The sequence below is a fragment of the Dermacentor variabilis genome, chromosome 6 (genome assembly GCF_050947875.1).
Source record: "Dermacentor variabilis isolate Ectoservices chromosome 6, ASM5094787v1, whole genome shotgun sequence".
Lineage (NCBI taxonomy): Eukaryota > Metazoa > Arthropoda > Arachnida > Ixodida > Ixodidae > Dermacentor > Dermacentor variabilis.
This window is the reverse complement of record NC_134573.1, coordinates 129,361,348-129,377,407: the sequence shown is the minus strand read 5'-3', so window position 1 is coordinate 129,377,407 and position 16,060 is coordinate 129,361,348. Positions and strand designations below refer to the sequence as shown.

At 43.2% G+C, this 16,060-nt stretch overlaps 1 protein-coding gene across 2 annotated transcripts in view; it reads left to right on the top strand.

Moving 5' to 3' along the window:
* LOC142585217 (uncharacterized) overlaps nucleotides 1-15,638 on the top strand; it is a 28,848-nt gene extending 13,210 nt beyond the window's left edge. For both annotated transcript variants that reach the window (XM_075695792.1, XM_075695791.1), the window contains 2 exons: nucleotides 3,363-3,463; nucleotides 9,693-15,638. In XM_075695792.1, the coding sequence (XP_075551907.1) occupies nucleotides 3,363-3,463; nucleotides 9,693-9,816 (225 nt within the window). In that variant the 3' untranslated portion in view covers nucleotides 9,817-15,638. The remainder of the gene's footprint in view (nucleotides 1-3,362; nucleotides 3,464-9,692) is intronic.
* Nucleotides 15,639-16,060: the final 422 nt, after the last annotated feature.

Genomic DNA, 16,060 nt, shown 5'->3' with positions numbered 1-16,060 from the left:
CACAGATAGTCGCTACACTTTAAGCACTTTTCTGGAGTTGGGCTTTGGAAACGAAAAGCTTCACTACGCTAGTCAACACCGAGCTTCGCGCGAGCCGGCGTATGTCAGAATTGGCTCCATAAGTGTGTTCGGAGTCGGTGCAGGTGGCCACTGCCGCGCGCTATGTGTCGTCATTTGACGTTCGCCGCAAGCGCGTGTTTATCACGAAGGCCGACTATATAACCGCTTGCCAGAGAACAGGCGTGAGCATTCAACATAGAAGGAGAAGAGAGTGATACTACCGATACAGAGAGCTGTGTTTATGGCTGTACAGAAATCGCAAGACAATGTGCCCAACATTGATGAATAAAGAAGATTAATAATCCTGCATAACTTATGGTATGTATCATTGATAAGCAATTTGCATAACTACACAAGGCACACGTACAGCATAACCATAAGCTTACCACTGTATATCCATAATTAAGTGAAACCGTAAGAATAACCATTGGCTAAATCATAAAGCATAACCATAAGCTAAACCGTAAGCATATCCATAACCTAAACCATAAGCATATCCATAAGTAAACCGTAAGCATATCCATAGGCTGAATCATAAAGCATAACCATAAGCTAAACCGTAAGAATAACCATAGGCTAAATCATAAAGCATAACTATAACCTAAACCGTGAGCATCACCGAACATTTTCGCTTCGAGATATCCGGGCTTAACCTTAGCTAAGCCCCAGCCAATTTTTTTTTTGTTCAGGTTTCAACCATTGGTTCCTAATATCGGTCACGGGGAACTCATGAAATGAAATTCCTCTTGATGCTCGGCCACTTGACTTTCACAATGGTATGCAGGAGTAAACCATCGTGCATGAATAAGCCGCAAACACGAAAGCCAGCGCCCACAGGGCTGAGAATCACAGTCACTGAAATATAATCTGGTAAACGAGATCTAGCGACACCAACAGATCACCAAGCACTCAGCTAATCAATTGTTTCGTGCGTGTGCATTTGCGTCCTTCAGTGCCCTCGCTGAAAATGCTTGCCGCCCATGCGTGCGGCCGGCCACGGGGTTGGGGTAGGTGGGGGTGAGCACTAGCGCCACTGTTCGCGGAGGCAGTTTGGAAAACTAAAGAAAACCACACAAGCGAAAGCAAATCAGTGACGCTGGTGCAGTGCCGCACGCGCAGGTCACCCCGTATACAGTAGGTCGTGAGTCAAACATTGTTCCCTCCTCCCACCGTCCCCCTTTCCAGCGGCACATGTCTTTTTGCCCTTACATTTTCTCTTTGTAAGTTTGCTCCCTAGGAGGTAACTCTAAAACTTCCAGATGTCTCAATTGAAACTAATGTCATGTATACCTGATAGGAAATGGATTGGATTGCTTGGGGTCCTTTTTGGCGCCCTAACTGTATGTGACTTTGTTTCAAAATACTGGTCTTTTCTAATCACCTCTGCTCTGCAAATGATCAAATAATTGTGTGAACATCTTCACAGTTTGGTTTGTTCATGGTTCATTTATAGATATAAGTATGGCATAAAGACACTGGGATGAGAGATCTGTTCATATTTCCTCGCTAGCACACTCATGTTGTTTTATCAAAATCTTTTTAAAGGGGTCCTGAAACACCTTTTATCGAAGTAGAGAAATGCATTTAGACTATTTCAGAAATGCTTTGCTGCAAGAAGTGCTTCAATGCATTCAGAAGAAGTGGAGTTATTGGCAACCACAGATCACCTTTGATTTCCTTTGCGGTGCTCCCGTTCCTTCTTCAATGCCTTGCACTGCGAAGGCTGTGCCATTGCGGGGTGAGCCCACAATGCTTCACCTTCTGAACGAACGTCACCGTGGTGTGCAGTTCAAACTTGATTCTCGATTTTCACTTAGACGCCACTGTTTCCGATTTTGGAGCATACATTGGGGTGCTAAACGCCAAACGTGGTTGTCCTTAGCGAACCGTAGTGAGCTCAACGAGCGGGCTTGTTGTGGTGGCTCTTTGCGGCCATAGTATCTCCGCTGCATAGCAGACAGCAGCTATTTCCAACTGTAGTGCATATGCACTCCATTTGCTTTGTGCACGACAGTGCTGGAGTGCACGCTCGTACTCATCTACTCCAGTGTGGCCCTGCTACGTAGTGCGGGACTGGCTTTGTTCTGCACCAACTTGACTGACAGATAGCAGTTGCATCCAACTTGTGCATTTTGAAGCACTGTAAGTAGCTCAATAATGAGTGCACGCTGGCAAGTGGACCTGTGATCTGACCTTAAGTTTCACACCTTTCAAGGCCGGTGAAGTGTTCAAAACTAATCAAAATTAGTGAAACCCAATGGCTACGACATTGGTAAGTAGGGTGACCAAAGTTTAATTTCTGCGTAGGTGGCCGTGGCCGAGCAGGAGCAGATGATGGTTGGCTTCTTCTCAAAGTACATAACTCTTGCTGCAATCCAAAAGCAGGTTTTCACTTACTTCAGCCTGTTTATGCTGTGCCAGTAAATATATACACCGTAACTGTACGAAGAAGCGCACTGATCCAAACACACTTCTTGGTTGGTGTCAGCTGTCCACCAATGGTACCTGTCTATGGGAATCTAGCATATGACGACATATACAAGCTGCCGGCAGCTTCGAAGTTTCATTTGAAAAGAGAATGTTTGAGAAATATGTGACTTTGTGCTCCGCTTGTGAGCTCCATGCGCTGCACACAACTGCAAAATTTGGCTGAGATGTTCAGAGCAGCATATGCTATCAGCAGACTGCGTTTTTTCACCAAGCCCAAAGGGTGATTCAGGACACCTTTAAGGCAGATTTCTTTCCCTTTCTCAGGATAAAAAACTCATTTGCCCTCCCTCCTTTTCTGCAAGAGCTTTTTCTAGGCATGTCCAATAAATGGAACGGCAAATAAAAAATATATGTTACATATGTTTGTGGATGTGTTGTAAGTGCAGCTTCTGTCACAAGAAACAAAGCCACAAAGTTCATGACTGCAGTTAACCACTGGACACATAGTTAGCCTCCTGTTGCATCAGCTGCACTGCTTGAAAGATTTAGAGAAGATGGTCTCTCATCCTTGCCTGATAGAGCTTTATAACACTTATTAACCACATTACTAAGACCACTGTTTCACATACACAACACTAAGCACCCAGGACTCGGCAACAGTGATGCTCCCAGCGGCTTTACTTTATTTTTTTACAAAGGCAGTACATTGTGGTGCATGTGTAGTTAATTCGATTTGAAAGAGCCACCTTATTTCCAAAATAATTTCTGTAGTGTGGCCCTGCTGTATAGCTCTGTACTGGGGAAGGTGTAGAATGTCGGAAGATAGGCACTGTGTTTGACTGTAGGCCTAATGACAACCGTCTTGTTTGCAGGATGAACGAGGAAACAAAATCTGGATATGTCCCGCGTGCGCCAAACCAGACGATGGCAGTCCCATGATCGGCTGTGACGAGTGTGATGACTGGTATCACTGGTGTGTCCTGCTTCCCTTCTTTTTTTCTTTTTAATTTATAATCTGCTAATGTAAAAGCAGACTTTTAATGTGAAGCATTTGGTGCATTGTCATATTTTTTTATGACAGTAGCTTTGACTGTTTATTTCAGAGCACTGCAGGGAATATATGCAGATTTCAGAAAAGATAGAGAGTTTGTGAGAGGGAGTACTGAAACTGTATTACATAAATGGAAGTATTAACAGTGGTAGGGACCTGCCTTGGTTGCTTAGTGGCTATGGTGTTGGGCTGCTAAGCATGAGGTCACGGGATTGAATCCCGGCCACGGGGGCCGCTTTTACATGGGGACGAAATGCGAAAACACCCGTGTACTTAGATTTAGGTGCACATGAAAGAACCCCAGGTGGTCCAAATTTCTGGTGTCCCCCACTATGGCGTGGCCTATAATCGAATTGTGGTTTTGGCACGTGAAAGCCTATAATTTTTTAACAGCAGTAGGCAGGCTCCATTAAAGTGCTGGAGCCTCTTTGAAGCCTCTGTAGAGTGAAGTAGCTGTCTTACAATAGGTTTATAACACTGCTGGAGTACTTTGAAATGACTAGATGAAGGGGGGATGTTGAGATAGTTGTGGTAAGGGTTGGCGCATCAAAACATTGCTGGATAACAGGAGTAACTACTGCATTGCTTCAACGACGTGTTTAAAATGGCATGGCAGCATGACGATGCACTCTGAAAATTCTCCGACTTGTCAGGATATATATTCTAATAAGCCTGTTTGTTTTCCTCTAGCTTGATCAAACAATTTGCTATTTGAATAAATTATTTTTCATGTAAGACCAGCACGCATGCTCCTTGCAGTGACCTTCATGTGGGCACCCTTTGCACCGAGGAAAGAGGCTGACTCTTCACACACGCTACCTTTACTGGAAGAAAAAAATGCTGCTGGTCAACACAAAGTTGAAGTCTAAATGACGCGAAGATTGTTTGAGTCATTAAGGTAGCAGAGATTAGTTAGCCAGGTAGCAGTGATATTGTATGTGTGTTGCGCACGGCCTCATGCCTGTAGCTGCCTCGTTGCCTGTAGCTGCTAGCTCTCTCTGTCACTCTCTGAAATTAAACTCTAAGGTGCTGCATTCCAAAGCCATGTAGCGATTGTGAGGCATGCTGTAGAGGGGGACTCCAGAATATTGACCACCAGGGATTCTTTCTTGCATCTTAATCTAAGTGCCAGGGGTGTTTTTGCATGTCACCTCCATTGAAAAGTGGCTGCTGTGGCTGGGTTCTGTTACTTTCTTTGTTACGAGGATTTAAGGCCATGCACAATGCTTGTCGAGGGCAGAATATTAATGAGAGGTGTAAGCGCAGAGGAGTACGACAGATGTGTCAATACAGTAGACTCGTTTTAAGGCGACCTCGAAGGAACCATCAAAACTCGTTCGTCTTATCAGAAGTTCGGCTTATCAGAAGAGCCTCAGCTGCCCCAGATAAAAGAAAAAAAGAACATGTCACGGACTCCATGGAGACCATCAGAAAGTCCAAATAATCGTCTGAAATACAGTTAAACCTCGATATAACGAAGTCAGCAAAATTGGCCATTTGCTTCGTTATATCTAAATTTTGTTGTATTGAAATTGTACTTTTTATTCAAATAAGTACAGTCGCCGATTGATTTTTCTTACACGGAAAGTGGTTGCTGAATTTTCTGAATTATTGGGCAATCGAATGAAAGCAAACTTGAATGAGAAAACCATTTGTTTTGATAAATTTGGGTGTCGGCGACGAATGATACAGTTTCATGCCACGTATGACGACGATATCTTCACATCGGTGTTTCGAATTAAGCAGAGCCAGCCGCACTTTCGCGCGCACTCCGCCCCTGCGGCTGATAGCATTGCCTGCACTGGGACGACGCAAACAAAAAAATCGCCGGCAGTGGGCAGCGAATGCATCGTCTGCCTCTCACCAGTGGGTCACCGAAACTCGAGATTACGCAACCACGAATACTAAACATGTGTGAAGACAGCTTACAAGGTGCCACGCCCTCTTGACATGCTTACTCTTTGCACATGTGACAAATTGCCTCTAAAACAGGGTGCACGACTGCGTATAGGCTCAGCCGCACTTACAGCCATGTGCAGCCATGGCCGAGACGTGCGCCATAAATCGAGATGTGTGCCAACTTACCCTCCCCCGCTCCGCCCCCTCCCCCTTGTCCTATCGCGCGTACTTGATCGCGTTACCATGAGTTTGCTCCCCTACCCCTCTTTGCCTTTGCTCATGCGTGAAGGCAGCACTCGTGAAGCTGCCATCTTGTCACACCCTCGCCCACTTTTACTTGCATCTAAAGCACACAGTGTGCAGCGCGCAATAGGAGATCTTATTCTACTTGGATTTCATACAGAACAGGATGCGGCTCCTATGCGGTGGTTGCTCTTGTGGCGCAGCGTGTCATTTGAAAGGTGTGTTTGCAAGCAGCCACTTGTAATTCAATAATTTGATCATCTGTGTCCGTGGACATTTCCATTTATTGTTTGGGCATTCCTTTGCTTTGGAAGCGAAATTTAATTATATTGAAATTGCATACAGACACACTTCATTATATTGAGGTTCTAGTTACGTCGGAACGTAATCGACGGTCGGAACAAAAAACTTCGCCTACACAATCCACGTTTTCTTTGATTCTGGTCGTTGTTGGGCATCCAGAACGGGGTTCGTCGGCGACCTCTTCCCGGCCCTCCTTGAATGCCTTGTGCCACCTCCCTGACTGTGACCTTGAATTGCAGTCGGCCTTGAAGGCCTCTTGAAGCATCTGGAATGTTTCGGTTGTATTCTTCCCAAGCTTCACGCAAAATTTGATAGTGTATTGGTGTTAAAGCAAACGTTTCGTCGTGCCCTGTTATCCGCTAACACTGCTAGGAGTAAATTGTGACTGGCTACGTTGGCAGGGCAGAACCTTCACCACATTTCCCAACTATTTTTACCACGCTGCCATGTATAGTCGCGTCATAATAAAATCATGCGCATTAGCTTCATGATGGACACTGTATCTTCAAAAGTGATTGTCCAAGAATAAGGCCCATGTTTGCCAATGCCTTGCTATGCATACATATGCTTGCCTTTGGCCTAGACAGTCTGTGGCCACAATTTTTTAACAATGCCTTTTAGGCCATTTCTTTTCACGCTTTTCATGCTTCCTCAGTGGTAAGAGCAACGTTCCACCCTCATTTTCAAGGTGATCAGCCGGCCATGAGTGATGAATGATAAGAGTGAATGGCACAAGCATGACAAACGTTGCAAATCGCAAATGCAGCCTTTATGGCTTAATGCCTTGGCTTGACTTTTCTTGTGGTTTGGCCAGAGCCGTTGAGTACTAGACTGACTAGGCTTCACTTGTTTTGGTTTCGAAGAGGCGTTGTGAACATGGCTGAAAACCATGGCTGCGGCATATAAAAACGAAAATATCTCTATTTCTGCTCAACTGAGAGACACACTACGATGCCTGAGATTCTTTATTTATTTATTTATTATTTTTTCTTCCCCACTTTTCTTTCTCAGTTCCTTCGCTCCCCCGTCCACAGAGTGAATTTGCTATGAAGTGGTATTTTTTAACATTCTTTATTTAGTTTTTACTCCCCCCCCTCCCCTCTCTGTTTCCTTTGGGGTCCCACTGGTGCCGCGCTAAGACTAGAATCCCTGCTGTTCAGAATCGCCAGTGTTCGTGGTCGCTCCGAAAGTTAGTTGTAACCGAAAAGTATAGTATACGTTCGTTACGACGTACCCAGGTACAACAGACTTTCGAATGTAACAGACTATATTTCAACCTTAGTTTGCTCTACCTATTATATTAATGCAATGAAGTTTGCTTTTAACGGACTGCGCTACAACGGACTATCAACTATAGTGGACGAAATTAGCGGCAATTTTTGGCAAAATTGGGTTTATAAAATGGACCTTTGCCATGTCGACACGGGTTGGCAACTGACATGTGAGGGTCTGTCAATAATCGCAGCTCAATATTGTATGTGCGAGGGAGGGAGGAAAGTGGGGTGGAAGCACACCTTCCTTTGCGAACGAGGCACATGGGTGGGGGGAGGGAGGCAAGGGAGAGGGTGGTGAGGTAGGGGATGCCCGCGCAGGCCTCATCTTCAAAGCGATTTGCGATGTGGACAAAGTGTGCCCAGTGCTGGTAGCTTCGTATGTGCTGTGCTTTTGACGTTTAATTCGCGTTGAAGCGAGAGACAGCACTAAGGTTAATTTGCTTGCTGTTGCTGCTGCACTTCCCCACTCCAACGTATTGACAGTGACTTTCTGCGGTCGTCGAATGAGATGTGTTCATGCCTACTTGTGCGCACGTGACGTGGTGCTTGTTAATTTAGTTAGTAAGCTAATGTTTGCAGCTTTATTCGGCTGATAAAACTCCTATCCTTACTTCGCATATCTGTCTACTAATTTGCTATCACAATCGATGCTTTGCCTTTCAAGCGAAACTGCGACTTTTTTTGCTTGTTTGTTTTTTACTTTAGATGTTCATCACTCACTCTTTGCAGTAATGTTGTTACATATCGCGGCCAAAGTTTCGGAAGTGAGGCATTTCGGATATTACGGACTTTGGATAAAACGTAAATTTTTTGTCAGGTTATCAGGATCCGTTGTAACGAGAGTCGACTGCATATGCAAAGCAGTTCATATTAGGTGAATTCTTTTTTTACAATGAGTCTATGGAAAACCACTCAAACGTCTCCACATTGATATATATTTCAATATTCAGCTCAACCGAGTTCGTTGTAACAGGAGTTTACTGTATAATTAAAGGAGTCCTGAACAGCTTTTTATTGAAGTGGAGAAATGGATCTGAAGTTAAAATAGGCTATTTCAGAATTACTTTGCAGCAAAGAAATACTTCAATGCGTTCAGCAGAAGCGGAGTTATTGGAAATCAAACACACCCGTTGCAATGCTTCCTCACCTTCTTCAATGCCTTGCACTATGAAGGCTACGGTGGAGCGGGGTGTGCGCAGTTAAAATTTGGTGTTGGATGTTAAAGTAGATGCCATCACTTCCGAGTTTGGTTCCTATGATGCACCAAATGTAAGCCAATCGCAGTTGTCCTCAGCGAGCCGCGGTGTGCTTAGCCAGTAACTTGTCACGGCACCCCACTGCAGCCATGGTATCTACGCTACGTAGCAGACCGCAGGTATATGCATCTGTGGTGTGTATGTGCCGCATTTGCTTTGTGCACATCAGGGCTTGAGTCTGTGCTCACGCTAACATGCACTAAATTGTGCAGACCGACTGTGTCCTTCACGAGCTTGACCAACGGATAGTAGCCATATCCAGCAAGTGCATTTTGAGGCGCTATCAATAAGTCTGCCAAGGTGTCTAAGGAGAGGCCACGGGGGAGTGCACACTGGCAAGCATGCGTGTGGTCTGTCCTTAAGTTTCACATGGTTCAAGACTAGTCAAAATTATCGAGACCCAATGGCTGTGACACTGATAACCAGGGTGACTAAAGTTGAATTCCTATGCAGGTGGCCGTGACCTAGTGTGAGCAGATGATAGTCTGCTTCTTCCGGAAGTATGTAATTATTATTGAAATTCTAAAGCAGATTGTCTTTTAGTTCAGCCTGTTTGTTAAACTTTGTCAATAAGTATGCACAGTAAGAGTAGGAAGAAGGACACTGATCTAAACACCCTTCTTCATTGATGTCAGCTATTGGCCAATAGCATCCGCGTATGGGAATCTGCTATATTACGAAATAAAGTGTCCAAAAAGGAGGGAGAAGCAGGCTTCTGTTGAAAAGAGAAAGAGAGTGTTTGAGAGAAATGTGACTTCGGAGCTGCACATGCCTCACACCACTGCGAAACTCGCCTGATATGTTCACAGCAGCGTATGCTATCCGCAGACTATGTTTTTTCACCAAGCCCGAGGGGTGGTTCAGGACCCCTTTAAGGCTTCTTCTTTACCCATTTTGTCGCACTGGCTCTGGTAGATTGGCCAACAATTAACAAATAACTCAGTGACCCAAGTTGTCCATTCAGGCACATATTGTCCATTTGGGCACATACTGAGAGGTACATATCAAGTAGTACAAGTTGTGATCTACTAGGTGAGGAAACAACAGCGAACACCGAACCTTGGGGTATTTGCAAAGAAGGCTTTACTTCGACGGCCTCTTTACATCTACACCATTGTTTTGTTGTTGCAGGGGTAGTGACTAAAGGTGTTCGTGTGTTCCTGTCTCCTTGCGCAGGGTGTGCGTGGGAATCGTGGTGCCCCCGAAGGAAGAGGAGAGCTGGTATTGCAACCGTTGCATTGCCAAGAGGCAGGGGGCCCTGGCCAAGAAGAAGAAAAAGAAGCACCGCAAGGACAAGTGAAGTTGCGGCGCCTCTTTTCCCTGGGAACAGTGACGCGTTGCACCCCCCAGGTTTTGGAGAAGCACATCCCCCCTCCATCCAATTCTCATCGTCGTCTCCCGACCACCCAATGCACATTCTTCATCCCATTTGTTCATTTCGTTCTTGGAACGCGCGCCATGATCACAAGGCGACCTTGTGGCTGCACGGTGAAACGTGTTGACTGCACCTACCGCTGCCACGCGCGATGTGCTCCCTCCTTGCTCATGTACTTCGTTTTTTTCTTTATTCTTTAATTAAAGAAGCCGCTCTTTCCCTTTTCTTTTTCTTTTTTTGTTAATGGACAGCCCTCACTGACTTAGTGCTGTGTTGCGTTCACCTTACTTGGACGGAAGAGAGACAGTTGTTGCCCTGACTTCAGCGAGGTCCCTTGTGCAAGAAAAAAAATTGGTGCCACACAGTGAATCCCGTACCTCGCGGAAATAGTTTGTAGAACATATATACCCTGGGGATAAGTGTCTCGTCATTATGCCATTCATCGTCACTCTTCCACCGTTCCCATGTACCTAGTTTTAGTTGGCGCATTAGCCTTACTGATGTTTGTTATCGATTGTTGCGTGCGCTGTTGGAGGCGTACTGTTTGGTTAAAAAATTTTTGCTGACTTGCTGTTTACAAGCGGCCACTGGTCTCCTGCACTATGAGGCTTGTTCTTCCTTTGTGTACCATTCCTTGTGTTGTGTCTGTTTCATTGTGTAATCTTGCCACGTCCACTAATAATAGCACAAGGCTGGGAGATTCATCTAAGTTACCTTGACTTGGGATTTATAACTAGGTGCTGGGCATGCTGTTTTATCGTCATTGTTTTAGTTGTGGTATTTTGTTCAGACATTGTTAATTTCATTCATGCTTCCCATCTCCCAGTGATCCATTGTGTTTAGTTCCATTGATGTATTCAATCCATTGTTTAGGAGCCCTTGGTTTAGCAAGGTTAGCCTAGCTCTTTTTTTTTTCTTTGCTGTAAGACAGTTTATTAGGTAGGATTTGCTGCTTTATGTGTGCACGCATTAGTGCTTGCGTGTAAGCTGTGTCACAGAATTACGCTGTCCTAACCTCATTGTCAGACGTAACTCTAGTAGCTGGTTTCGGAGTGCAGCAGCTGTAAATATAGCATGCGCATCTATTTATTTGAACTACGCACCTTATTTTACTGCTGTTGGAAACTTATATTGGAGGCATTTTGCTCCTGGCATCGTTGTTGTGTTCATGATTATAACACTGCAGTTTTAGTGCTGTAAAAAAACAAAACAAAAAAAACACGAGGTTGATGTTTCGACGGCAATTGGCTGGCTCACCTGAAACGTCCAATGTCCAAAGATTCGTAGACATGGTTAGTACCAGTGCATTGCTGGTGGTGTCATGTCATGGTGGCTCACATGTCGCTACTCATGTGTTTGTTCTTGACGGTGTGTTTTTAGCACCCAAACAACTTTGAGGTTCAGTTTGGGAAGGTTTCGCTTGTGGTTGCTGGTTCATCCTGTTTATTTTTGTTTCTGCATGTGCATATCACTTTGTAGCTTATGGTATAAACTGATGTAGACTTGCAATAGTTCAGACTCAGAAAATTCCAAATTCCTTTTGATTCAAGCAAATTGCACAGTTGTGGTTGGCTTGCCATGTTTTTAGTGCATCTTGAAGCCCTAATTGTTTTAAAACAACGTGGGACAAGGATTTTTGTAAAAAAATTCATTTTTGCCTTGCCAGGTGGAGGAATGTGTCCAGATATAGTCGACGCGAAGATGCTAGGTTTGAACAGCTTGATATGCAGGCTGCTGTAGTGCTAGTATGAAATAGTGCTACCCAACCTGGCTACTTTAGGTTTGACTGGCTAGTGCCTATATGGTTTCGTATTCTTGTTCTCATAGGAGATGCATTAAAGTACAATTGGTTGTATTTATATATTGGTGTAATTACATCTTGGGGACTCCATATTTTATTCAACATTGGTTTATTCAAACAAACTCTGTAGTACCTATGAGTTTGAATTTATGCGGGTTGACTGTACTGCCCAGCAAATAGTGCTGAGAAATTTAGTCTGTAGTTGGGCGGTTACCATGTTGTAAATGAATAGTAGTCGCCATTTTGCAATATTGGATGAGTAGCTTCTCTATACAATCGAAACTTGATATTACGAATTATTGGATATAATGAAGCAAATGTGAAATGTTTCTTGCCGCTGTCAATATATAACAAGTACATGTTTATAAGGAATATTAAATATAACGAAGGTATCTTCATGTTGGATGCAGCTTCATTATCACTTGGGTCAACTGTACATGTTGCTTGTGAAACTTGCGAAGGTTGAAGACTGGGCGTGTTTGTACAGCATATTAGAGGTTTGATTGTGCAACATGTTGATGAGACGCACAGAAGAAAACACGCGCTCTTTGGTGTGTGTTTCTCTTCTGTGTGTCTCGTCAAAATTTTGTGCAATTCAACCTCTAATTTGCTTGTGAAAATTTTTTTTCAACAACCTAGATTTCTGAAATGAATTGCCTTCAGGCTGACTGTCATTTTTGCTTGCCTTTTGTGCAGTGTCATGTCTGTTAAAGCTCTGATAGCATCATCTTTAAATGTTTTCAAATAATGCTTTCCTTATTTTGTTGCTTTTGTACAATCCTCCTTGCACACAAAACTTTCTTTTACTTCATGTGTGCAGCTGACGTGACAGTGTGAAATGTGCAGGCTGGTGCTTTCGTTGCCTCAGTGTCACAGCCAAGAAAGCAGCACAGACTTCTCTCTCCATATTGTCTCCGTCTCCACCTACTCATTCATGGTCTTAGCAACACCGAGAATTAAATGAAGCCCGGTATTTTATTTACACCGCTGTCATTGGTGGGCCCACCACTGTCTGCCAGCATTGCTTGAGAAGGTGGGTCGTTGAGCAGCATGTAGGTACCCGTCAGTTTTTCTGATGGCTAACAGTCTGTGTCAGTGTATTGCTTTCTTTGTAGTATCTGATTTGTCACTAGGTATATTGTGCTCCGTCATGTAGCATTTGCTGGTCAAATTTGGCAGGAACCATTCATGTCTGATAGTTCCGATTGTTCCTGCATTCTGGGATGCCTTGTCATGACATTGTTTGTCTCTGTAGTTGTGTTCTTTGAAGAGGTGGTTTCTAAGCATCAGCTTTTCGTAAATCTTGCAAGCCCGCTGATGTACTCCTACTTCCTCGGCTCTTAGAAAATACATGCAGTCAAGGTACAGGTGCAATAAAGGTTTATTATGTTGGCATAAAACGAAAGCAATACATATATTGGTGAAGATGCTGCACTTTATTTCTTTTAAGCACAGTCAGTAAGTAATTAATTGATACCTATAGCCAGCCTCGCGTTGGCTGCTGTACATATGGCTTCTTCTCGAACTTATGTTTGGCATAAGCCAATGCTTCTCTTCTTGCACTTGTGTCGTTGTGAAGACAAACACCATGGCCATTGCTTTATGAAAAGTGCTAATAGGGATAACAGGGTTCGGAGGCACCTGTTTTGCACTTACGGAACCCGTAGGATGCTACAAGCAGCACCCGCTTTTGAAGCACTTGGCTTAGAAGAAGTGGCCTATCCAATCAGTTTAACCATCAAAAGGTATAATTCTAAGCTGCTTTGGCATTGTCTACTTTTTGAAAATTAATCTAGTACAAGCTGCACGTGTTGGTGAAAGAGGACAGAGGTCAGCAGGCGCATAGGGTTGGCTGAGTGTTTTTAGACAATGCAACAAGACCGCCTGAATAGTGCTTCCCGGGCATACAACTGGGATAAAGAAGTATAGTACTTTCGTTCTTGAAAAATTGAAGAGATCTACTGTCTATGCTGCCAAGCTTGGAGTGAGCAGTTCAGTGTTGCTTATCTGTTTTGGCCAGAGATCGCATCTTGCATGTTGTTGAGCAGCTGGAACAGTGATGATGGATTATGTACAGGCCACTAATGCAAACACTGTCCTTTGTCTAGTTGTCTTGTGTGTTGCTCAGATTGCATGTTTTTATGGTGCTTTCTCTGTCATTTCTCTCATGCAATCCCTCTTGATTGTATGAAAACTGATGCTCCAGTATGAGATTTCTCATAAGTAGGAGGCATTGTTGTTACCAAGGGTCGGCAACTTAAGTTTGTCATAATTTTGCCCCTTTTTGTGCAGTCTGTATTAAAGATAATCTTTTGTGGTAAGCATTTTAGCATACAGACACTAATTTTGTAGCATGGCTGTAATTGCTGCTGCAAGCTGTTTGCAAGGAGGGACAGAACATGTACATCCTTATTACAGATTTTTTTTGTTGCCTATGTTGCTTTTAGCACTTTGGAAGTTACATAAATTGTCCAGTAGTGCTTGTATTAATCACGGTTATATGCGTATGAATTAAAGATGCTATTTCATCAAGGCACGAAGTAAAATGTTTCTCACATTCTCGTGATTTATAGGGAAAATCCCTGTGCACTGAAGTGCAAATTATAAGCCACTCAGTACAAAAGTTCGAGTAGTAGCTGCTCTTATATCTCCCAAATCCATTGCAGCACAAATTTCGGTCTCATGGCACCTGGTACATAGACTGCACTCGCTTTTAAACATAGCTTTTGGTGCAGTATAATATCTGGTTGTTGACTTGGCTGTTTTGTTTTGGTACATTTGCAGTTTCATATGTTGCTTTTGTGGGAGCTTTGGTTGGCGTGAACCACCTGTGCTGTACATATTTCTTTACATCTTGCTTTAGGCAACCATACTATTTAGAAGCAGTGGAGATGCTTTGTTCAAAATTATTGATACTGTTTTTACACTAAGATGAAAAAACTTCTTACTACGGTTATAGTGGTGAGAAGTCCACATTACTTATCAAAGTGCATTTTTCTTTTGCAGACAAAAAGCGCGGCAGTGACAAAAAGATATTAAACTGCAGAGGTGCTAGAAAACTAAGCCTGAATGTCATTATAGCTTAAAGCATTAAGTTGAGGTCTCTCTGTAGTGATTAGTGACTCCAAATGTAGAACTTCATTTGGTAGACATATGAAATAACTGTAGTGGTTGTTGAGTGCTAGCATGTATGTGTGCCATCAAGAAAAGATCCAGTAGGAAGAAGAATGTATAAACGTAACAAATTGTTAGCCATCATTGGGTGCCTTCCTTTGCTTGTGTGTTTGTTATTCTACTTGTCCACAATTTCTTCTGTTATAATTTATGCCTTGATAGAACTGATGTCAGTATACACATGCTCTGAACATGTGTGAATTATAATTTTCTGGCCCATGGCTTTTCTCTTGGATAGCAGTACAGTGTTTGACTTGCATGCTTTTGTCACCTCTGCAACATGCAATCTCTCGTGAGCGCTTGTCTTGGTACCTATGTCCTAAAATTTGAAGATCATGTTTGATCAGGGCTCTAGTTCCTTGAATTTGAAAAATAAGAACTGTTTGTTTCAATGGTGTTTATACTTTACTAGCGTCGAGTGTGCAGTGGAATACCTTCCTTCCTTCCTTTCCCAAATTGTGGACCTTACAATATGCTAAATGCCTGTAAAGCCGTACTGTAGCAAATATAGTCTGTCCTTTGTGTAGTAGCACCAGGTTCACAGGGGACTGTCTGATATACATTATTTCATGGTGTGTGGCTTAAAACTAGGATACTTGATTTCTCTTTCTTTTTTCTTGCACAACCTATATGTTATGCTTGCTGCAGTCTCTCAAGAAAGGAATGTATCATTCATGTAAAGAGAAAAAAATAATCATAATCCCAGAACACACCTGCCATTTGTTCACTCTGCTGTACGAACGACATTAAATATATTTTATTCATTCTGTAAGGATGGTACTTATTATTGCACCAAGGATATATATAATGCGATTAGCAATTTTTTGGTAACATCACCCAGTTTGTGGTACGTATGTCTGTCTGTTTGTTTGTCCATGTTGAATCTCTTTCATGCGAACTTGGGTGACTGGGTATGCGCTGCATTTCAATGAGCCTCTGACACCAGCTAGGGTCACTGGGTGTGCCATTCAATTCAGATTAGTGTATTTGCACTTTTCTTTTTTTAAACCAGGCAAGCAATGGTGGCAACTGTTACATTGAAGATCTAGACCATAAAATGCTATCTTTCTTATAATTTGACCAAATACAAAACAGTGGGAAGTGCAATTTTTTTTCCAAGCTTGAAATATGCATGTTCCTGTATATGTCTCATTTCTATGAGGACGATTTGGTGTGTTGCTACTAATCCCAGTT